We start from the raw sequence: 24,237 nt of genomic DNA on the forward strand, positions 1-24,237 counted from the left end.
AAAGTTCTCCATACATTTAGTAGTGTCCCCAGCTATATGTTGCATTCATTTTGAATGTCATCAAGGAAATAATATAAAATAGCTATTTGTTACCATAGGGATGACTCACATTGCATTGAACTTCTATTGTGTTGAGTATACCATGCCTCTTTCAGGCTTTGAAGTTTTATATACAGTATTCTACTGTACAGTACACCTTGTACAATGAATATTCACATCTACAGAGTTTACATTATGCGGTACTCCCCTTCATCATTTTATCTTATTGTGACCATTTTATAGAGAGCACTTGTAATATAAATGGGTTTATAGCTGGTAGCACCCACATCAAACACATTATAGAACTGACCTTGAATTTATCCTTTAGGCATATAAACTGCTTAAATGATTAGTATAGAAAATGTATGAACAATCATTTGTAGAGAGGCTGGCTTTTATAATAGAAAGCTTCTTTTTATCTGTATGCCAAGCTGGAAGCTATACACAGGTCTGGCAGCGGCAATCTAAAGGACGATGAGACCAGTTGTTTGGAAGTGCTCCCAGCAGTTATTGTCAAAAAGTCAAATTAGTTATGGTGCCAACATTGCTCTGTATGTGGTTTATGTGGATGTTTTATTAATTTCAGATGAAAGTGTATAATATCAGTGGAGAGCTGACACTGGATTGGACTCAATTTTTTAGTTACTGTAAGATGATGGTTAAGAAGGAAATCAAACATATAAAATCTTCATTAAATAACAATGTTATGATAATATTAAAGACTATGGACACCTTTAGGGCAATTTTTAAGATTGCATTTTTACTCAATTTGGGAAAAAAATGTTTTTTTTTTAATTTTTATTATTAAAAATATTCAGCCATTTTTGAGATACAGGGCTTAAAAATCAGTCTGTTTGCAGAGTATTACTTCTGAGTCCCGTCAGCGGAAGTTTCATCTCTGAACTCTTGACCTCATAAACACTCTAAGCCAAACTCTTATTAGACTAATAAAACTATGGCTTAAATGAGTATTTATTAGGCCAGGGTAACGGGGATGGGGGGGGGGGGGGCGTGGGTAACACTAATAGCTCTTGCTGCTTAAAGAGGACCTTTCATCTGTTTAACCCTTGTCTAATTAGGGTCTTACTTTATAGGGTGGCCCCCACTGATGTCATTGCACTTTTTTTTTTTTTTCAAAGTCCATCTTCTGTTGTCCCCCATTGATTTTGGCGCCTTATATTCTAATTAGCCGACTTGGTTATACTAGGTGGAGGCTGGAGCGGTTCTCTTCTCCCTTGGTGTCAGCGCATCCAAGCAGAGCGCACCTCTTATAGCCAGGGAGAATGAGCTCCTCTCTGGTCTTCTTTAAGCAGCCAGCACTTTCACACTCGCGTTTTGGCTTTCTGTTTGTGAGATCCGTTCAGGGCTCTCACAAGCAGTCCAAAATGGATCAGTTTGCATCAGTTCCGTCTCCATTCCGCTTTGGAGACGAACACCAAAACGCTACTTGCAGCATTTTGGTGTCTGTTTTATGAAACTGAGCCAATATAAGTCAATGTGGACGGATCCGATTTCACTGACACAATCTGGCACAATAGAAAACGGATACATCCTCTATTGACTTTCAATGGTGTTCAAAACAAATCCATCTTGGCTATGTTATAGATAATACAAACAGATCAGTTCTGAACGGATGTAGATGGTTGTATTATCTGAACGGATCCATCCATGGTGGATCCGCACAAAACGCAAGTGTGAAAGTAGCCTAACTAGCTAGCTCCGCACCAGTCACCCACAAAATGGCTCATATCGGCTATCCGAGCGAAGATCCAGTGTGTTCCAAGCAAGCAGAAATGTTCAGCAAGATGGGGAAACTTAGAAAACGGCAAGCTTAAAAAAAACTCACTGGCCCAGATTCAAGAAGCACTTGCGCGGGAACAAGTGTGATTTGCGCCGCGCAAGTACTGATTTGCTCCTATGCAAATTTGCGGCTGATTCTGTAAACCAGTTAAGCCTGAAAAGCGGCCATTTTCCCGCGCACGCAGCCTAGCTGTTCCTGCGCAATTTTCGTGCAATTTTGCGCGGGGTGTAAGTTGCGCCTTCATGGAATTCCCTCAGCGAATATGCAAATTAGGTACTGCCGATGATTCAGAAACATGCGCGTGTGATGCGCATCTTGCGCTGGAAGCGTGCAAGCTTTTTTCCCTGGGCAAACTTGCTCCTGTTAAAAGCAGGGGCAAGTTAGCAAAAGATGGCCAAATGTCTCATATCATTTAATTTCTTCTGGATGTCATCCCAGGTACGCACTTCATTACCCAGGGCATTGATGTCCAGGGCAATGGCTTCATATATAGCCCTCCTTTGGGCAATGGTGGTGTTTGCCCGCTGGGCACCATATAGGACTTCCTTATGCTGCTGGAGTGCAGCAATCAGGATGTCCATCTCTGCAGCCACAAAGTTGGCCTTCCTTATTTTGGTCCCTTTGGGAGGTGCCATGTCTTGCAAAAGGGCTGAATTTCCTTGCTCAGGGGGGGGTAGGAAAAAGCAGGATGAAATTCAGCAAAGAACCTGCGCAAGTCTGCTCCTATTTATTTGCTCAGTGCAAGCAGCTGAGCAGGATTTGCCCTGAAATTATGCTAGCAAACCTCTGCTGAGCCGAAAATTCCTCATTTACATAGGGGCACACCCACTTTGACTTGCACGGCCTTGCGCCCTCAGCTTTGCCTTAAACAGGAGCAAATTAAATGAACAAACGATTCCTGAATCAGGTGGCAATTTGGCAAAATTGCTCCAGCGCAGAGAAATTCAGCTGAGCGGCTCAGGTGTAAGTAATGGGCAAATCTACCTGAATCTGGGCCACTGAGTTTTTTGCCAAACCGATGGCTGCAAGTCCGGGCCTCACCGGGTCATCACCGACAGCACACTCTGCCACAGCTTCCCCCACTTCATCGTCTGGAACTTCTCCTTGCATGGAGGAGCCAATGCTCTCAGGGTCGCCTTCTCACACGCTAACAGAGGACACCATGCGATCCATGCTAGAAAGCCTATGATGAGCCTTCTGAGGGAGTTTAGGCACAAACTTCAGAGCTTAGGGGAGCGCACTTCACACGTTGAAGGGAAGATGACAGAGTTTGCCACCTCCCATAACTCCTTGATCGACACACTCACAAAGTGCTTGAATTGGATTTGGCTACCCTCAAGAGCAAAGTGCAAGATATAGAGGACCGCCACCATCGTAATAATGTGCGACTACGCGGAGTCCCAGAGTCGGTGGAAACAGAGGCCCTGGAGCCGTTCCTTAAAAGCCTCCTCAAAGCGGCTATTCCATCTATGCCAGACATGGACTTAACTATTGACTATATTCACCGGATTCCGAAGCCCAAAGGTTTGGACTCCTCGTTGCCGTGTGACATTGTGGCGCGAATCCACTTTTACTAAGTTAAGGAGCTGTTCCCAAAGGCCCTGCGGCAGAACCCCACTCCTACTGATTTATTTCAAAGTATCTCTGTTTTTCCCAACCTATTTCCGGCCACACTGGCCAAAAGGAGGGAGTTTGCCCCAGACTTAGACTGTCACACTGTATCAGGTAACCACCGCGCGGATCTACGAAATACTCTTAAAGATATATTATTTCACGACATCTGGCGATACCAACATGCCGATGAACGTGACTTCACTTATATCTTACCAGCCCATTCACTTATATCTTACCAGCCCACTCAGTCCTGCATTGACTACTTTCTAGTCTTGAGAAATTTAATACACAATGTAGACAGGTCGGACATTGGGTGCGCTACTTGGTCTGACCATGCGCCTATTAGCCTAGAGCTTAACATTGGTCTGCCAGGCCCCCTGATCCCACAATGGAGATTAAATGGATGCAGGATGCACCTGAGATCTCTTCTCCTGTACCAACATGAATGGGCATTGAGGCGTATGAAAACTAACTTTTATCACATGGGCGACAGGGCAGGGACGATCGCTAGGATAGAGAAACTTCACTATGATACCTCGGTGGTCACCCACCAGCAGGAGATCGCAAACGCATTTGCCTCATACTATGCCCATCTATATAATTTAAATAGCGATGACTCCACCCCTCAGCCTACTCAGATAGGTATTCAATCCTTCTTGGCATTGATATCCTTGCCCTCCCTCACTGCTGACCAACTCGCATCTCTGAACAGATCTATCTTTGAGGATGAGATTCTTTAACACTCAAAGCCACCCCATTAGGCAGAGCACCAGGCCCAGACAGCTTTTTTTCTAATTATTATAAAACTTTCCAACTTTTGCTGTATAATGGTTTTCTCCTCACGGGAGACAATCCCCCAGATATGTTAATGGATACTTTTGTCACACTCCCCAAGCCAGGTAAACCCCCACAGGAACCTGCAAATTTCTGACCTATATCTTATTGAATGTAGACCTCAAGCATTTTGCTAAAATTTTGGCCACCTGTATTAATACTTTCCTGCCCTCCTTAGGGGATATTGATCAAGTGGGGTTTGTTCCTGGGAGGCAGTATAGAGATGGTACTAGGCTCATGGTCGACATTATTCAGCTGGCGGACTGGTCCAGGGCCCCCACACTGTTTGTCTCTTTTGATGCTGAAAAAGCGTTTGATAGGGTACATTGGCGGTTCCAGGATCAGGTCCTACAGAAGTTCGGTTTTCAAAGAACCATTCTATCTGCCATAATGGGCCCATACACTACACCATCAGCCAAGGTACTGGCCTCTGGTTATCTCTCTGACGCCTTTCAAATTTTCCTGGTTATGGAGCCCCTGGCAGAGCTCATCAAACAGAGCCCCTTGGTCACAAGCATCTCTGTAGGGGATCACCCACATGTCATAGGCTTTTATGCCGATAATGTCATCCTTGTCAAATCCTGTGGAATCACTAGAAGCTGTGACTCCTCTCATCTCCAAATAATCACATTGTTCCTACTATAAAATAAATGTTAAAAAGACCAAAGTTCTAGCTTTCCATGTGTCGGAGGATACCAGAGGTCAGATACGAAATAGACATCAATTCTAGTGGGCCGAGTCCTCCATTATCTACTTAGGGGTGGTGTCACAGTACCTTCTGTGACAGAGGTTAGAAAATCAGAAAGACAGACTGCACATGAGGTTAACTGACAGTTTCTTGATTCTCAGTGTTGTTGTTTGGTAATGACCACACCTCTTGTCAGGTGCAGCTATTTAGTTTGATTTCACACTTCATACCATGCAATTGATATTCTCTGCTTGGATTTGGAGGAGTTGGTGTGTGGACCTTGCTTGTGTTCCTGCTCATCCATTTTCTATAAGATAAGTTGTACTGCTCTTGTATTTGGTTCTTCCCTTTTGTTTATTGTTACTAGGCCTCACAGAGACGCTGGTTCGTTCACCAGGGAAGGAACCAGTAGTCTTATCCCCTTTCACTAGCTTTAGGGCATCTCAGGGCTCCTAGGGTTTAGGTTATGGCATATGTATTTTCCCACCTTCAGGGTCTATACATACTGACAGGAGTCAGGGCAAGATCTAGGGGTTTCCTAGGAGGTGACTGATAGGAATCTCAACGTCCCACTTGGTACCCCTGGCACCAAACTTCTAGTATCGGCTTGGTTTGAGTCTTTTTTTCTGACGTCAGGAGAGCGCTTCACTCAGTAGGTAATAAAAGACACAACAGTGATTTACTGAATGAACACTCTGAGGTTTATTTTTAATGCACACAGGTTATATAGAGGGGGCTTTACCCCCTTTATTAGCATATCATCGTAAGTTATGTATTCAACCTATCATATTAACACGCTCTATTCTACAGACAGTGAAAGAGAAATAAAAACGGAACTTCCATATTAGGAATATTGTCCGGGAGTAGTGCCAAAGAGATAAAATTCAGGGTTACAGAGAATAGAAACTTAACAGCAATTAGTTTGACAGCAATCAGAGCTATTTCCTAACAGAGAAACAAAACTTCAGCAAAATGCAGAATTTGTTTTTGACATTAAAAAGAACATGGATTCCTTTCAAATCCCCTCTTAGAACCTTTAGTGTATCACACTACATGGTTCTTTCCTTTCTTGTCCTTTTTCTCTCTATATGATATTAGGTAATTCTTATACCCATCTGGGCTTCGATCCTCCTGGGGTAGAGTAGTCTGATATAATGCCATATTGGAGAGCACTTTTTCTAGCATTCGTTTCACACAAGGAATAACACATAATGCTACTACACCTATTACTACAATTACTATTAGTATGACAATCCCTAGTTGCATGAGACCTTGTTTCCAACTTGTGAACCACCCAGAGTATTGATCCCATGGATTATTTATACCTGAGTTCTTTTTCAGTTCTATTGACAGATCTTCAAGCTTTTTTATAGCTATTGTGACCTTACCAGTGGGGCCAGTATTATTTGGTATGTATGTGCAACAGGAGGTTGGATCAGTCAGTACTTGGCACACTCCGCCCTTCTCTGCAAGAATCATATCCAACACCATTCGATTCTGAAATGTCATGATTGAGTCTGCTTGTAGTTCTTCTGCTACCCCTTGTAATGCATCTCTGGTATAGTTTACAAACCTTTGCTGATTGTAGTATATGTAATTTATCCAATCCACATTTTTATTCACAGTAATGATGGGAAATATTGATTCAAATCCGGCGGCTACTTGATCTCTAGCTTTGAACTCATCTGGGACCCCTCTTGGAACACCTATTGCATCTATATACACATGGGGATCAAAACTTGAAAGGGGGCTGCTTCTTTTGTTTATCTTTAGCACCCCTTTGTCTGTAATATCTGATTCAGTAAAAATGTGCATGTTCATTATAACTTTGGCAAGCACACATTCACCTTTCCAGGCACCTTCCAGTCTGGATCTTATTTTTCCATCTCCACAGATCCAGTACACATCTCCTATGGAGTATACTTGATTCTGAGTGAGGGATATGTTCAGATTGCTGTATTTGTGACAATAACCTTTGGTGAAATTCTGTACATTCCTCCCATGTGTACTACCTTTGTAACATGTGTAGTTACCTGGATATACCTGGATTCCTGCCCCAGGGCGAGGATTTTTTAACAACAGAGGGTATCTTGATTTCCATTCTGTACATGCACTGTGGCTATAAGACATATTAACAAAAAGAGTCAAAAAACATTCTTCAACACTTTCTGGTAACACTAGGGGTACGGTACCTAGGTGTGGCTTGGCAGCACCGCATATGTAACAGTTACTTTTATTCACAGAGGCTGCACTATACTTCATCCACTCCAGCCACAAATTAACATCAGAAAAACCCGTCTCCATGGCCAAAGTATCCTCATATGTGGGATCAGATATGGCCTTTAGGTTTTTTAGAGAAACTATATGTGGGGCTAGTGGGTTTTTGGGGACACTTGTGATGGGTTGGTATTCCTTAGACTTATACATATCTCTAAGTCTGAACATTTGTGTTACCCGGGAAGTTGCAGCTCCCCACATTTTATGGAAGTACCATCCCAATACATAATCTCCTTCATCATATTTACCAGGGTTTTCTATTGTCAATACAATTTTCATTTCCGCTGACCTTTTTTTTGCAAAAATTCAATGAGGAGGTGTCCACATAACACGTCCCTCTCTCAAGGAGTGTCATTCTGGTCAAAAGGGACTTAGAATTTTTATCCCTCCTTTTGAGGGCGCTTTCTGGTTTATATCCCCATTCAGTCCCTGTATTCCATCCCACTGATCCCCAGTATGCACAACCTTTTCCCCAGTATGAGTCTGTTACACATATATAGGCCTGTCCTTCTACATAGTTGTTGGAACAGTAGTTATAATATGAACATGTTTTCAATATATCACAAAGACAAAAGGTGTAGGTAGCTACGTGAGTGTTAGATGAATTATACCAAAAGGTGATGACGCCGCCCTTGCTAGTTGTGGCTACTTCTCCCATACTGCTAATTGGTAAAATCAACAAGATTATTGAAGCAATCTTAGTCAGTACATTCAACCATTTTCCAGAAAAGAGTGAGGAGCTCATCATGTTGGAGGTCAGGGCTGTCTGCCCCCGTTAGTACCTCTGGGCCTTGTTGGAGGTCAGGGCTGTCTGCCCCCGTTAGTACCTCTTGTCCTTCTTCAAGGCCAAGGCTGTCTGCCTCCGTTCCTGCCTCCTCTCTTGTTCTCAAAAGCTTCACTCGGGTGGCGTGGATCCAAGTTGGAGACTGTTCAGTCAGCACAGCTGTTCTAGTTACTGTGACCACGGTAGTGGGTGGGCCATATGCGAAGTCACCTTGGGATTTTCCTTTCTTCAGTGTTTTAATCACTACCTCATCCCCCACCCTGTATGGGTGGGTGGGTTCCTGTGGAAGAGAGGGAGACTTACAAGCAACTTTTTCCTCAGTTTTATTAAGTACCTGTATCAATTTGGTGACATATTCTTCCCTTATTAAATCAAGGTCCCCTTCCTGCACTATCATTGGGCATCTTGCCCAGGGGGTGGGGAAAGGCCTTCCCATAAGTATCTTGAATGGTGATAACCCTAACCTCTTATTAGGTGTCATCCTTATTTCTGCAAGTATTATGGGTAGGATCTCTTTCCATTTTTCAAAGGTACCTGCAGTGGCCTTCCTCAATTTATCTTTGATAGTCCTGTTCATGCGTTCCACAATGCCTGAGATTTGTGGGTGATATGGAATGTGAAATTTCCATTCTATTTGTAGTAATTTAGCAATTTCCTTGTTGAGTTTGGAGGTGAATGCTGGCCCTTGGTCAGATTCAATCATCAGAGGGCATCCCCACCTAGGAATAATTTGTTGGGTAAGTATCCTTGCTGTTGTTTTAGCATCCTCTGATTTGGTGGGGAATACTTCAGGCCATCTGGAGAACATGTCAACAATCACCAAAGCATATTCCTGTCTACCATGAGCTTTGGGAATATGTGTGAAATCTACCTGTAAATGGGTGAATGGAGTAGTGGGATAGTCAAGGTGTTGATGGACTACCTTCAAGGGGTAGACTCAACAATGACTGAGTTGTCTGTATGCTGTTATGTCCTACTCCATGGAAGTGTGCTATAAAGATGGAAGCACTGTGTTGGGGGATGCATGGTTTCCCCTCTTTGCAGAGTAATCCTGTCTTAGGATTTTTCTGCAATACTGGATAACACCAGTCTTGCCGCTCCTGTTCAGTGGCGTATCTTTGAAGATCAGTAAGCATTTGTGACATCTCAGGGGTTGGAGGTGCCAAACATGGCATCTCCCAATGGTTACATGGACCTGTGGGGTTGCATTTGGCCACTCGTTTCGCCTCCCTATCTGCCAGCGCATTACCCTGTGAGACATGATCCTTACCATTGGTGTGTGCCTTGCAGTTGACAATTGCTAATTGTGAAGGCAATCTGATGGCTTCAAGTAGATCTGCGACCAACTGTGAGTGTGAGATGCGTTTACCATCTGCTGCAGTGAAACCTCTCCTGTGCCAAATCATTCCATGATCCCAAACTACACCATGTGCGTATCTACTGTCAGTATAGATGGTGACAGGTTTTTCAGCATGTAGAATGCATGCCCTGGTAAGGGCAATGAGTTCAGCTGCCTGTGCAGACTGAAACTTTATAGGCTTTGCCTCTAGTACAACATCTGGGAGCATGACAATGGCGTAGCCTGTACAGTATCTGATGTCATTTGGTCTGGTACACGAGCCATCTACAAAAACCTCTGGAGCACCTACAATGGGTGTGGATGACAAATCATGTCTTGGAGAAGTTTCGTGTTCCAAGACCTGCAAGCAATCATGTGTATCTGTGAGGCAATCTTCCTGTCCTTTAAGGCCTAAGAGAGCATTCAGTATTGGTGCTGGACCTGAGGTGTGGGAAGCATACTTGATTTCGAGTGAAGGGTCACTGAGCAGTATTACCTCATATCCTGAAAGCCTTTGTGCAGACATGTGTTGTGTGTGGATGCCCTTGAGTAGGCCTACAACATCATGTGTACTGTGCAAAATGGTGTAATGTCCCATTGTGAAAGGAGTTGCCAACTCTGCCATCATAGCAGAGGCTGCAAGAGAACGCAGACATGCCGGCATCCCTTGGACAGAGGTGGGCATTACCTTCGAGAAAAATGCACATGGGCGCAACTTGCCTCCATGTTCTTGTGTCAGTACGCCCACCATGGTTTTACAATTTTGTCGTGCAAACATGTGGAAGGGCAGTTTGTATTCAGGGAGGCCCAATCCTGGACTTGACATTAATGAACATTTCAGATAATCAAATGCATTGTACATTTCTGAAGACCATCTTATTAAATCAGGTTTGTCCTGCAGTGTTGCCTGCCTCAAGATATTGTCATAGTAGGAACAGTCTGGGATCCATTGTCTGCAGTAGTTTATCATTCCAAGGAAGGATAGCATTTCCTTCTTGGAGAGCGGGGTGACCAGGCCCGCTACAGACTGAACTCTCCCTGGACTGATCCTTCTTTCCCCCTTTGTGAGGACAAACCCCAAGTATTCGACTTGCTGTTTACACCATTGCATTTTCCCTAATGACACTTTGTGTCCACATTCAAACAACCATTGTAACAGTGATATACCATCCTCAATGTTGGCCTCCACTGACATACTGCACAACAGTAAATCATCCACGTATTGCAACAACACGGAACCTTGGGGGGGGTGCCATGGTTTTAAAGTCATTTGGAGGACAATGCTGAACACTACAGGTGAATCAGCATATCCCTGTGGCATTCTTGCCCAGGTTAGTTGTCGCCCCTCGAAGGAAAAAGCAAAAAGTAGTCTGGTCTTCTTGTGAACTGGGATAGAAAAGAATGCATTTTTCAGATCTATCACACTGAACCAAACAGCGTCTGCTGAAATGGCAGATAGTAACTGAGTGATGTCAGGTACAATAGGGGCTATAGGCACAATGATGTTGTTGATTTCCCTTAAATCCTGCACAAAGCGAACTGAACCATCTGCTTTTGCCACAGGATTTATGGGAGTGCTGAAGGGTGAAATCACCTCTTCCAGGATGCCTTTCTTTAAAAATTCTTCGATCATTGGCCACAAGCCCTCAATTTTCTCTGTGGACAATGGGTACTGTTTCTGGAACACTGAGATGACACCTGGTTTCACAGTAGCCTTGTATGGTGTGCAATCTATGAACCCTGTGTCATATTCATTTGAAGACCATAACTCAGGGTTAATGTTGTTGAGTTCTGGGTGGTTCTGTATGTTTGCAAGAATCAGTGGCACTGGTGTAGAGATTGGAATGAGATCTGAGTGTACTCTTATGCCCTTATTTTTGGCTGACACTTATAAATCAAGCTTAATGAACAAATCTCTCCCTAACAGGCTGACTGGGTAATCTGGTATAATGCTGAAGGCATGGTCTGTGATGTACTCCCTGTCCATGGTCTCAAGTGGTAGTGAGTCAGTTTTGAAAGTTTTTGTCAAAACCCCATTAATTCCCATAGAGGGCTCAGATTTTCTCAATGGTCCCTTGTATAAATCTTTACTTAACACACTTGAAGTTGCGCCGCTATCTACCATAAAACCTACTCTTCTTCCTCCCACTCTCAGTAGAATAACAGGTGTGTCTTTCCAGTGTGTGGTGACCTGTGTGAAAATCGGGGTACCTCCCTCCGGGCAGCATCAGTATGATTGTTGTTGCTGATTCCAATCAATGGGGAATCTTGGTTGTTGGCCTGTCTGTTGTGATCTTTGTTGAGGGAGGTTAAAAGGCTGTGTATTGGTGTCTGGTACCTGACCCTGACCCTGTCTACCCCGGTTCCTCTTGGGTTGTGTACACTGTCTTGCCCAATGTCCTTCTTTTCCACAGTTATAACAACAGTTATTATGTATCTGATCTTGTGGGTGTCCTTGTTGCCACTGTGTGTTCTGGTTGTAACTAGTATGTCCTCCTCTTCTTCTTCCCCTGCCCCCTCCCCTGTTGTTGGCATAGGCATGTGTGGGTGTGATTTTCCTCACTTCAAAACATCCTGCTGATTCCTTTTCATAAAGGTGTTTTTCAAAAGTGACAGTATCATCTGAGGTTCATGAGGATACACCTTGTTTCACTGGAAGGGTTAATTTGTCCGACAGATTGTTAATGAATGTGGAGATAATCAGGCTGTCGTTCTGGAGAGTAGGGAGTCCCGCCTCCAGTCTCCAACAGTCCATGAATCTCTTCCAAAACTCAGTAACAGACTCTGTGGGCTTTTGTTTACAAGCTACAGCAATAGGCAGAGATGATTTTTGTTTGAATACCTTATTCATATGATCCTCAACTTGTGTCCAAATCCTCTTCATTCCTTCTTCTGTATTGCATATGTACCGGCTGGCATCAACAGTTCCATCTACTAGTGTAGAAATGGATGGGACTTCATCCCAATCCCAAGCAGTATGTGTCCCTATAATGCCATCTATTATGAGCCTTAAATCTTCTTGTGTACAATTTCTGCCCTTACAAGCCTTTTTAAGATAGGTGATGGTTCCCAAAGGAGCCACTGTGGGTTTGGGGCAGTGTTTGATAATTTTATTAAGGTCCTCGATGTCCATGGGTTTCTTCATTAAGTGTTCTCCTATTGTTATGAAGGGTGCACTGAGTTCTACCTGTTCTTCTTTGGCTTCTATTCCCTTGCTGCGTGTATGGTACTTATATTGTTCTGCAGCTTTCTGTTGTTTTAGACTGTATTTTGTTTTCTCTAAGTCGTCATGGACCTGCGTAAATGTAGCACCTATATCTTCGTCCTGTATCTCCTGCATACTTGGACATATGTGTACAGGGTTTAGTGTGAGATGGGGTGCAGGGGCGGACGGGACAATGTAAGAAGGTGGGTTTTGGCTTCTCAGGCACGTCTTTTAATTCTTTTCTTTTCTCCATTTTATGTAACTGACTGTCATCTTTTGGAGTCTTATTAGTTTTCCCTTTCTTCTTATTTGATTGTACATTGTACCAATGTGGGGCTATCTCCAACCACTGTTCCCCCCCTTGTATCATGTAATCCATATCCCAGGACGGGTCATGGTCAAAATGTGGCCATGCTTCTTTGTCTCCCAGACAAAGACCCTTTATCATGTCCATGTGGTACGGGCTATTATCGCCGTCCCTTGGAAAGGGGCTAGCAGCTTGCATGAACTCAGTCCATCCAGCTAAGTTATCCACCCCTGGGTTAACTAGGAAGTAATTTGTGGGACTACACCGTGCAACATAAACTTTGCATGTTTCTCCCGTTTGGGATAATATCAGGTTTGGGATAATCTGTTTTAGAACCTTGTGACCCCATTCCGTCTGATATTTTAATGATGCTACTTTCCTAGGACTGGCTGTACTGAAGCGTTAAGAATTCGACAAATTAATCCTGTCAACTAGGCAAAGGACTCAGGTCTGATCACAAAATATCAGAGAGTTTCATCAAACATATAATTTGTTGCTTTGGTCTGCCACTTGTGTTCACCTATCCCCGGGTTAATGGATTGCTCCTAGCCGGGGGTGGGGTGTATTGCAGACCTCCGCAACACAGTAAAACAACAATGCAATGTCCTTAAAACTCTATGCAAATAGTGAACTTCAGTCCGTACACTTACCACCCGGACATCAGTATCCTTATATCAACTCTAATATTCTTATACTTTAAAACAGCTTTAAAAGAGTCAAACCAAGCTCCATCCTTGTCTCCCTGAGACAATATTATCTAGTGCGCACTATATTTTCTCTGAGTGATCCTCACGGCGGACTCCCGGAGTCCCCGGGTCACTCCCCCAGACTCCCGGAGTCTGTTGCCTGTATCCCTGATACAGTAATTATACTAGAAGTTGTAGGTTCTACTTACTAGATCGAGACGTGGTCGTCGGATCGGCCAGAGGACAATAACAGATGCCTTTCTTACCAAACCCGATGACCTTCTCGACCCCGGACACGAGCCCCCAAACTGATAGGAATCTCAACGTCCCACTTGGTACCCCTGGCACCAAACTTCTAGTATCGGCTTGGTTTGAGTCATTTTTTCTGACGTCAGGAGAGCGCTTCACTCAGTAGGTAATAAAAGACACAACAGTGATGTACTGAATGAACACTCTGAGGTTTATTTTTAATGCACACAGGTTATATAGAGGGGGCTTTACCCCCTTTATTAGCATATCATCGTAAGTTATGTATTCAACCTATCATATTAACACGCTCTATTCTACAGACAGTGAAAGAGAAACAAAAACGGAACTTCCATATTAGGAATATTGTCCGGGAGTAGTGCCAAAGAGATAAAATTCAGGGTTACAGAGAATAGAAACTTAACAGCAATTAGTTTGACAGCAATCAGAGCTATTTCCTAACAGAGAAACAAAACTTCAGCAAAATGCAGAATTTGTTTTTGACATTAAAAAGAACATGGATTCCTTTCAGTGACCTTTTCCTTATCCCTAGCCTTGAGACCTAGTTCTTTGTCCTCTCCCTTCTGTTGTCTTTCTTGTGTCTCTCCTGTCCCCATTTTTCGTGACAGGTGGAGCTTTCTCATTCTGTATCTGAGACACTGTCCATGAATTTTTGTAATTTAAGAGCAGATCTAAAACATGACTATGCAAAAATGTCTCAAGTCCACCTATCCTAGATCACTCGCATTAATGCAGCAAAGATGCTAATCCTCCCTAAAATACTATATAATGGGAGTAGGAGCAGGGAAAATCCTTCCCAATAGCTCAATGGCAAAATGCCCTTTACTGGTCCTTTAAGTGCTCCAAATGTGTTAACCATATAGAGCAGGCAATTAAAATCCAACTACGTTGGTACCTAATCCCTAACAGATTGACTCACTTGGTTCCCAACTACTCCTCCTTATGTTGGTGGAGGTGTGGAGAGCTAGGAACTCCAATGCATATGCGGTGGTCATGCCCATCCGTAGGTACATTTTGGATCAAATTCACTATTATTAGGGAGTTTACAGCAGAGAGCTTAATTCTTATCTGGTAAACTGTTAAGCTTAACTGTCTATCCTAGGCATAGGATTAGCAGACATCCCTACTAAGTCACGTTGGGTTGTTGCTCATATCCTAAGTGCAGCTCACAACATCATTGCCCGTCAATGGAAGCTATCACAGAACCCCTCAGCTGCTGAGGTTGTGCAATCGGTTAATTATCACATGCACTGTGAGTTGGTCTTTGCTCCCACTTTACGATCCAGGATAGATGCTCACAACAACTGGCTACCCTGACTATCCAGCCACTTTGCCTCTGCTCTTCCTGATTATATCATGTAACCTGTTACCTATGCTCTAAGGGTATTTGCACTTTATTATACTGTCATTTCAACATATTCCATTACACGATTTATCACTCTACGGTGTACTAATAATCAATCAAGGACATTTTTTTTTTTTATAATTTGTTTGTTTGCTCTCTTTATTTTTCTTTGTCTGAAAAATCTTAATAAAAACCTATTGTACCACATTAGGTCAGGATATCAGACATAAGGCTTTAAAATAGCCGTCAGCTGACAGGACTGAGACATCAAACTGATTTTTAACAACTTTTTCTCAAAAAAGGCTGAAATGGTTTAATAAAGACCAACTGAAAAAATGATTTTTTTAACCCAAAATGAGTAAAAATGCAGCAACATAAAAATGCCCCATAGGTGTCTATAGGTTAAATACCTGTACTAGCAATAACATAAGAAAGCCAGCTGGTATATTATATATTAGTAGCACTCTGGCTACTTTTGTCATGGTAATATTGCTGGTAATTTGCTGGTAATTCATATGGCTGTACAAATAATGATTCACTCACATTAGTCTTGTCTTTATCGGGCCAAAATGTTTTTGGAATGTGGAAGGAAGTTGGAATACCAAGAAAAACCCACACAAACATGGAGGATACATACTGACTCCATGCAGATGTTGTCCTTGGGTGGATTCAAAACCAGAAACCCCTCACCAGGTCTAATCGAGTTACTAATTGAGTACTATGAACTACACCTTGCAGATTCTGCTGTCTTATAAATCATTCTTAATATTAAACTGACGTTTATGAGATGATTATGAAATTGATCAGAGATTAAAGAGTTTTGTACAGGATTTTGATATTGATCTTCAATCCTCAGGAGAAGTCATCCAACACCTTGCATCCCCTCATAAGAGCATCACTGCAATTACCAGCAGCATCAACTACACAATTCACAAAGCTGTGTAGTTCCTGCACCAACTTCCGGCAGCTGATCTGCAGGGGTGTGGGGTGTCGGACCCCCGCTGATCTGATACTGAACCTATTCTGGGGATAGACCATAAATATCAAAATTCTGGAAACCTCTTTATGGTAAAACTATATGGCCAAGAAGCAAAATGGTAGATTTAGCAAAGGTTGACCCTGTTTATGTACTCTATCTTATGGTTTTCTATCAAATATTAGTACTATGCATTATTATTATTATTATTATTATTATAACTGTAGATGTCATCAGAAAGAATCTTTCACAAGGTTCTTAAATGTATTATTCTAAATGCCAACTCTTATAGTATATTAATGACAATATTTGTATGTGTTCTATTCCTTCAGGCTTGTGACTGTGGTGGTCCAGGATCTCTGAGCACACAATGTAATGCAGATACAGGTTGCTGTTTCTGCCGTCCAAATTTCTCAGGAGACAAGTGCACTAGTTGTAGAGTAGGATACCGCAATTATCCCCATTGTGTTAACTGTGATTGCACTTTAGCTGGAAGTAAACCTGAGAGCTGTGATCATGAAATCGAAAAATGTTCTTGTGCTGAAGAGACAGGACAGTGCAGCTGTAAGGTAAGTCATGAGCAATAAAAGTAATATCTATCTCTTATTTATGTATTCCATATCTATCTATCTATCTATCTATCTCATATGTAGCTATTTACCTGGATCCTATCTGTCTATCTATTAATCTATCTATCTAATAATAATATTTATTTATATAGCGCCACCATATTGTGCAGCGATTTACAAATTCCGACAGCTCATGTACAAAACAAAATAAATCACAACATAACTGGCTAATATAACAAATGAAACACTAGGAGTCAGGGCCCTGCTCACAAGAGCTTACAATCTATGAGGAATTGGGGGTGACACATAAGGTAGTTGATTATGATAAGCAGTATGCAAGACATTGTACAGAAAACTGTGGTGAAGGCCAATCTGCTTCGGGTGTGGGACTGTTAGAAGATTGAGTTTAGGACAAAGGAGTTGGTGGGGGAGAGGTTTACTCGGGGAATAGTCATTTTAGATAAAGTGGATATAAAAAGTCTACACACCCCGAGCTGCACCTACTCTCAGGAATACTCTGCCCCAAAATATCAGGTCAATTCACAACTTCTCCACATTCAAACATGCCTTAAAAACACATATTTTCAGGCAGGCTTATCAAGCTACAGTGGATATAAAAAGTCTACACATCCCTGGTAAAATGTCAGGTTTCTGTGATGTAAAAAATGAGACAAAGATAAATCATTTCAGAACTTTTTTCACCTTTAATGTGACGTATAAACTGTACCACTCAATTGAAAAGCAAACTGAAATCTTTTAGGTAGAGGGAAGAAAAAATCTAAAAATAAAATAATATGGTTGCATAAGTGTGCACACCCTTAAACTAATACTTTGTTGGAGCACATTTAGATTTTACTACAGCACTCAGACTTTTTGGGTATGAGTCTATCAGCATGGCACATTTTGACTTGGCAAGATTTGCCCACTCTTCTTTGTAAAAACACTCCAAATCTGTCAGATTGCGAGGGCATCTCCTGTGCACAGCCCTCTTCAGATCACCGCACAGATTTTCAATCGTATTCAGGTCTGGGCTCAGGTTTCAGGTCTGGGCTTCAGTTCCAGCTAAAGAAAAACAGCCCCAAAGCATGATGCTGCCCCCACCATGCTTCACTGTGGGTATGGTGTTCTTTTAGTGATGTGCAGTGTTGCTTTTGCACCAAACATATCTTTTGGAATTATGGCCAAAAAGTTCAACCTTGGTTTCATCAGACCATAACACCTTTTCCCACATCCTTTTGGGAGACTTCAGATGTGTTTTTGCAAAATGTAGCCTGTCTTGAATGTTTTTCTTCGTAAGAAAAGGCTTTCATCTTGCCACTCTACCCCATAGCCCAGACATATGAAGAATACAGGAGATGTTGTCACATGTACCACACAGCCAGTACTTGCCAGATATTCCTGCAGCTCCTTTAATGTTGCTGTAGGCCTCTTGGTAGCCTCCTAGACCAATTTTCTTCTCGTCTTTTCATCAATTTTGGAGGGACGTCCAGTTCTTGGTAATGTCACTGTTGTGTCATATTTTCTCCACTAGATGATGACTGTCTTCACTGTGTTCCATGGTATATCTAATGCCTTGGAAATTTTTTATTACCCTTCTCCTGACTGATACCTTTGAACAATGAGATCCCTCTGATGCTTTAGAAGCTCTCTGTGGACCATGGCTTTTGCTGTGGGATGTGACTAAGAAAATTTCAGGAATAACCAACTAGAGCAGTTGAACTTTATTTGGGGTTAATCAGAGGCACTTTAAATGATGGCAGGTGTATGCTGACTCCTATTTAACATAATTTTGAATGTGATTGCTTAATTCTGAACACAGCTACACCCCCAGTTATAAGAGGGTGTGCCCACTTATGCAACCACATTATTTAAGTTTTTTTGTTTTCTTCCCTCCACCTAAAAAATTTCAGTTTGTTTTTCAATTGAGTGATATAGTTTATCGGTCACATTAAAAGTGGAAAAAGTTCTGAAATGATTTATCTTTGTCTAATTTTTTTCATCACAAAAACCTGACATTTTACCAGGGATGTGTAGACTTTTTATATCCACTGTAGCTTGATAAGCCTGCCTGAAAATATGTGTTTTTAAGGCACGTTTGAATGTGGAGAAGTTGTGAATTGACCTGATATTTTGGGGCAGAGTATTCCTGAGAGTAGGTGCAGCTCGAGAAATGTCTTGAAGACAGGAAAGGTACAAATTATGGTGGATTTTAATCTTAGGTCACTAACAGAACGGAGAGCATGAGTAGGGTGGTAGATAGATATGAGATAGATACATCTCCTCCCTCATTTTCGTCTATCTATCTATATCTATAAGACGAAAAAAGGCCAGCAGCACACCATTGAGATCAAAAGAACACGTGCGGTTTTTATTCACCCAGTGTCATGTAGCAGCGACATTTCAACCGCTTGTTGCGGTCTTTCTCATAGCTTGCTGTTGGCCTTTTTTTGTCTTATTGAATGGGACCATGGTGCTGGTTCAGACTGGCCTGATTTTGCACCCAACCAAGCAAGTGTGCTGCGTCTTCATTTTCAAATTTTATCTATATCTATCCATCCTATATTTCTGGGCTGGTTGTAGCAATAATAAATCTAATATGACCATATGTTAGCTTTGATACTAAAAAGATAGCCATCACCAGTTATAGCTGTGACAACGTATTCACATGCCCCAGTTTCCGCCTGCCATATAGATTTAAGAACAGACTACATAAAAGTTGTATAAGGTAGAAAAATGTGAGAGAGATTTTGCAATGTGAAATAATTATCATTAACCAGCACAGAGGGATTCTGAGATGAATTTCCTCCATTAAGTATATTACATTACCTAAAGGAAAGATATTTGCATGCAGATTTTACAAGTCTGTCAGAAACAACGTACAAGTTAATGCTTTTTTATAATGGTTTCGCCACACAGCTATAATTTGGATACAGGCCAGACGGATGAATTATGTTACCTTATGAACACTACTTGCATTTTCCATTAGGATCACTGAATGTTAACTGTGTACATGCTTCAATTTGCCGCAGATTACCATTTTCAATTTTGATATGAATAGGAAACACTATTTTATTTTGCATTCATTTCCCATTGGCTTATAGCAATTGGGAATTCATTTACTGTATGAAAACAATAGAATATTATGTTGCCATAGTTCATATAAAACATTGCCTAGCAAATTCTTATGGTAAAATAGTTTATTCAGTTCTGGGCCCATTATGATTGAATATCTTTTGTACTGGACTGACCTTTTCCGTTGTTATGATTGAAGATCTGTTTTATCTGCAGTTGACTGTTTTTATAGTATTTTCACATACTGATAATAAAACGTTGCATCCAACATTTTATAAAGAGAATTTTATATCTCATGGAAGGTAAACATTGATATGAAAGATTCTCTTTTATATCCAGAATTGTCACTGGATTACCACAAGAATTTATGTCAAGTAACCGATGTCTTTCATGCATCTACTTCTTGAGAACATGAAGGAACTCATGTATTGTTATCATCTATTTTAATACACATTGCATTCATGACTCACCAGACAAGTTGATAAGCATGTAGTATAACGAGAAACCTATATATTACATGGATAAAAGGAAGAACGGTGGATTTTGGCAGGTTTGAAGTACTGTGTGACGCAGACTGGAGAGATTCCATCACATCACCGTCTGTGACATTGTGATAAGGTGGCTTCTGAATATGATGTTAAATAGAAATCCTAGCACATACAGTGATGCTTATGACATTGCACTGAACCTTCAGCACTGAGCACAATTCTTCTCCTAGATATTAGCATGGTCTCTAAATGCACAATACATCTTAAATTGCTTATATTTTGTATAATATTACATTATACAAAGGGCATCTGTTATCAGGAATATCGCTGGCTTTAGACATGTGCTAATGTCAGCTGACGCTAACAGTCTTTGTCCCTTCTTTTTATGTCTTTGTTTTTTTGAAAAATATACTTTTATTTTATGCAAATAAGCCTATAGTAGCAATGGGGGTGTTGCCCCTACTCCTAGGAGCTCTTTTCTCCCTCCTCTGACTGCACCCTCATCATGTTGATTGACAGGGCCAAACAGGGTGAGGTGAAGACTACCTGGTCCTGTCAATCGACATGATGAGGGCATGGTCAGAGGAGGGAGAACAGAGCCTCTAGGAGAAAGGGCAACACCCTAATTGCTCCTATAGGCTCCTTTTGCATCAAATATAAGTTCGGAGGCATATATGTTGTAGAATATACTCAGTGTACACCTTTGACGCATACCCTGAATGAGATATGAACAGAGCCTTGTCTCCTTCTTAGTAAGTTATATGTAATAAAGTCTAACGCTGATATTCATGGTGAGTCTAATACTTTACTAATTGAGCATTTATTCATTCAGTCATTTATTATTTCGTTTGTTTATTCATTGTGACTCAATTCTTGAGACTTTGGTATCCATTCTCTAGTAATTGAAACCTGTAAATGGCTTACATTTAGAATAGTTGCTTTACAGTTGATTTACAGTTAAATTAACCTCATATCACAAATCTAAGGCCCTGCACACTAGAAAATTAGGATACTGATGACCCCCATTAGTATGTCAAATAATCAGCATACTGCTTAATAACATGCTTTCAGAGAATTTCATTTTATTAAACATATTCCTCTAATTTGATCTGTCCAATTTTCTCATCTATATGCATGTACAGGATACAGACTAACTCTCAGACATCGAAAAGGGTCATTACAAGTTACCCTTGTAAAACTAATTTAACATCACTGCTGAAAGGAATATAATATATAAAGAAAACAGTACACAATGTCCTAGAACTGAGCAAACTTTATATTCCTGGTGATTCTGATATATTTGTATGTATTGGGTACATCAGCCTGCAATACATAAGGCTAAACATTGTTCATCACTTCTATGAGATCAGACCTGCCTTAAAGACCAAGTGCTAATGTTCTTTGCTGCCTAACATAACTCAATAGGAAAATCTGTGCATGTGCCTGCAGAGGTAGCATTGTCGTGTTACTACATGCTATTTGTTCAGGTGTTTCTTCATGCATATTAATTGTAGGAAGAAAAGTGTAAGTATACCGGTATAGTTTGTGACACAAATAGTCCAAATAATAGTGCTCATGGCAGACTATATCGATATTGTAGTCAGATAGTACCTTCATACTAGTGCCACCTTGCATATGTTGCTAACTATACCCTAAGGAACAGAAAAGGCTAAACAGGCATTTAAACATTTTACAATTTTCCACTAAATTTGGCTTGACATTATTGATGGATTGGTCTTCTAACCAGACAATAACCCTAAATACGCAAGAAGGCATATGTACATCATAGATTTAGAACATATCTTCTCTGGTACACTTAAAGCAACCATGTCAAGTAATTCAACAAATAAAGGCACATGGACATCACATCCTTGAAACAGTTCTTCTCTGGTAGACGTGATTCAGCTACGTCAAGTAATACTGCAAATGAAGCATATGGACATTATTTCCTTGGAACAGCTTCTCTCTGGTAGACTTGATGCAAACACATAGCATCATTCTACAAACTGATGAACATCCAACTAGAATTAGAGAAAGATCAGACCTGCAGTGGTTAGCTGATCACTGGGCTGGTGTCATTCTAGATGGAACAACCCTTTATAGTTGAGTCAGAGTCTCCTTGACTTGCTATTAAGCTTTTATGAGTAATACAGCAGCATTAAAATATGGCTTCATGTGCTTGCCTATACTAAACTCTCATTGCAAAACATTAAGGTTGCTTGCTAAACAAAGCATCAGTTTAAATCCACTCAAATTGTGAAGTATGTTTCTTGCAGACAAACGTGGAAGGGGTCCACTGTGACAGATGCAAACCCAGCACTTTTGGACTTCACATAGGGAATCCACTTGGTTGTAGCAGCTGTTACTGCTTTGGCCTGACTACCCAGTGTGCAGAAGCAGATGGACTGATCCGAATGTGGGTGAGTAGGAAGCTATTGAGCCATATAATACTGTAATGTGGGCTCCTGCTGGTGTATTTTAGTAAAACATGCTGAAGCAGCTAATACATGCCAAAACATTCAGTGTATTCTTTTGACTTCTTATTTTGCAATTTGTCTACTCAGCACCAGTTATTAGAGGATGACAAGAGACTTTTAAAATGAGCTACCTATCATTGTGCAGTGGAAAACGGTGCTTATATGGTTCTATACATTTCACAATACAAAGTGTGATTATATTGTGAAATGTATAGTTGGAAGGTTGCAAATATATATATATATATATATATATATATTTGTGCAAAGTTAGAATACTATTTATATACAGTACAGACCAAAAGTTTGGACACACCTTCTCATTCAAAGAGTTTTCTTTATTTTCATGACTATGAGAATTGTAGATTTACACTGAAGGCATCAAAACTATGAATTAACACATGTGGAATTATATACAAAACAAAAAAGTGTGAAACAACTGAAAATATGTCATAGTCTAGGTTCTTCAAAGTAGACACCTTTTGCTTTGATTACTGCTTTGCACACTCTTGGCATTCTCTTGATGAGCTTCAAGAGGTAGTCACCTGAAATGGTTTTCAGTTCATAGGTGTGCCCTGTCAGGTTTAATAAGTGGGATTTCTTGCCTTATAAATGGGCTTGGGACCATTAGTTGCGTTGTGGAGAAGTCAGGTGGATACACAGCTGATAGTCCTACTGAATAGACTGTTAGAATTTGTATTATGGCAAGAAAAAAGCAGCTAAGTAAAGAAAAATGAGTGGCCATCATTACTTTAAGAAATGAAGGTCAGTCAGTCCAAAAAATTGGGAAAACTTTGAAAGTGTCCCCAAGTGCAGTCACAAAAACCATCAAGTGCTACAAAGAAACTGGCTAACATGCGGACCACCCCAGGAAAGGAAGACCAAGAGTCACCTCTGCTGCGGAGGATAAGTTCATCCGAGTCACCAGCCTCAGAAATCGCAGGTTAACAGCAGCTAAGATTAGAGACCATGTCAATGCCACACAGAGTTCTAGCAGCAGACACTTCTCGAGAACAACTGTTAAGAGGAGACTGTGTGAATCAGGCTAGGAAACCACTGCTAAGGACAGGCAACAAGCAGAAGAGACTTGTTTTGGCTAAAGAACACAAGGAATGGACATTAAACCAGTGGAAATCTGTGCTTTGGTCTGATGAGTCCAAATTTGAGATCTTTGGTTCCAACCACTGTGTCTTTGTGCGACGCAGAAAAGGTGAACGGATGGACTCTACATGCCTGGTTCCCACCGTGAAGCATGGAGGAGGAGGTGTAATGGTGTGGGGGTGCTTTGCTGGTGACACTGTTGGGGATTTATTCAAAATTAAAGGCATACTGAACTAGCATGGCTACCAGAGCATCTTGCAGCGGCATGCTATTCCATCCGATTTGCGTTTAGTTGGACCATCATTTATTTTTCAACAGGACAATGACCCTAAACACACTTCCAGGCTGTGTAAGGGCTATTTTACCATGAA

At 41.3% G+C, this 24,237-nt stretch overlaps 2 protein-coding genes across 2 annotated transcripts in view; one reads left to right on the forward strand and one right to left on the reverse strand.

Moving 5' to 3' along the window:
• LAMA2 (laminin subunit alpha 2) overlaps positions 1 to 24,237 on the forward strand; it is a 772,405-nt gene that overhangs the window by 405,425 nt on the left and 342,743 nt on the right. Inside the window, exons 22-23 of the mRNA XM_044291170.1 lie at positions 16,495 to 16,731; positions 22,568 to 22,711. Coding sequence (XP_044147105.1) covers positions 16,495 to 16,731; positions 22,568 to 22,711 — 381 coding nt within the window. The remainder of the gene's footprint in view (positions 1 to 16,494; positions 16,732 to 22,567; positions 22,712 to 24,237) is intronic.
• LOC122936234 (syncytin-A-like) lies at positions 5,655 to 14,005 on the reverse strand. Its single transcript, XM_044292331.1, has 2 exons — positions 13,784 to 14,005; positions 5,655 to 8,317 (listed from the first exon to the last, which is right to left on the reverse strand). Exon 2 carries the CDS (start codon positions 7,530 to 7,532, stop codon positions 6,021 to 6,023), a length of 1,512 nt encoding a protein of 503 aa, XP_044148266.1. The 5' UTR covers positions 7,533 to 8,317; positions 13,784 to 14,005; the 3' UTR covers positions 5,655 to 6,020.

This window comes from Bufo gargarizans, chromosome 4 (assembly GCF_014858855.1).
Source record: "Bufo gargarizans isolate SCDJY-AF-19 chromosome 4, ASM1485885v1, whole genome shotgun sequence".
Classification (NCBI taxonomy): Eukaryota; Metazoa; Chordata; class Amphibia; order Anura; family Bufonidae; genus Bufo; species Bufo gargarizans.

Bases quoted from the DNA above. Each gene is read 5' to 3' on its own strand.
- LOC122936234 (XM_044292331.1), bottom strand. From the start codon at position 7,532: ATGAAAATTGTATTGACAATAGAAAACCCTGGTAAATATGATGAAGGA.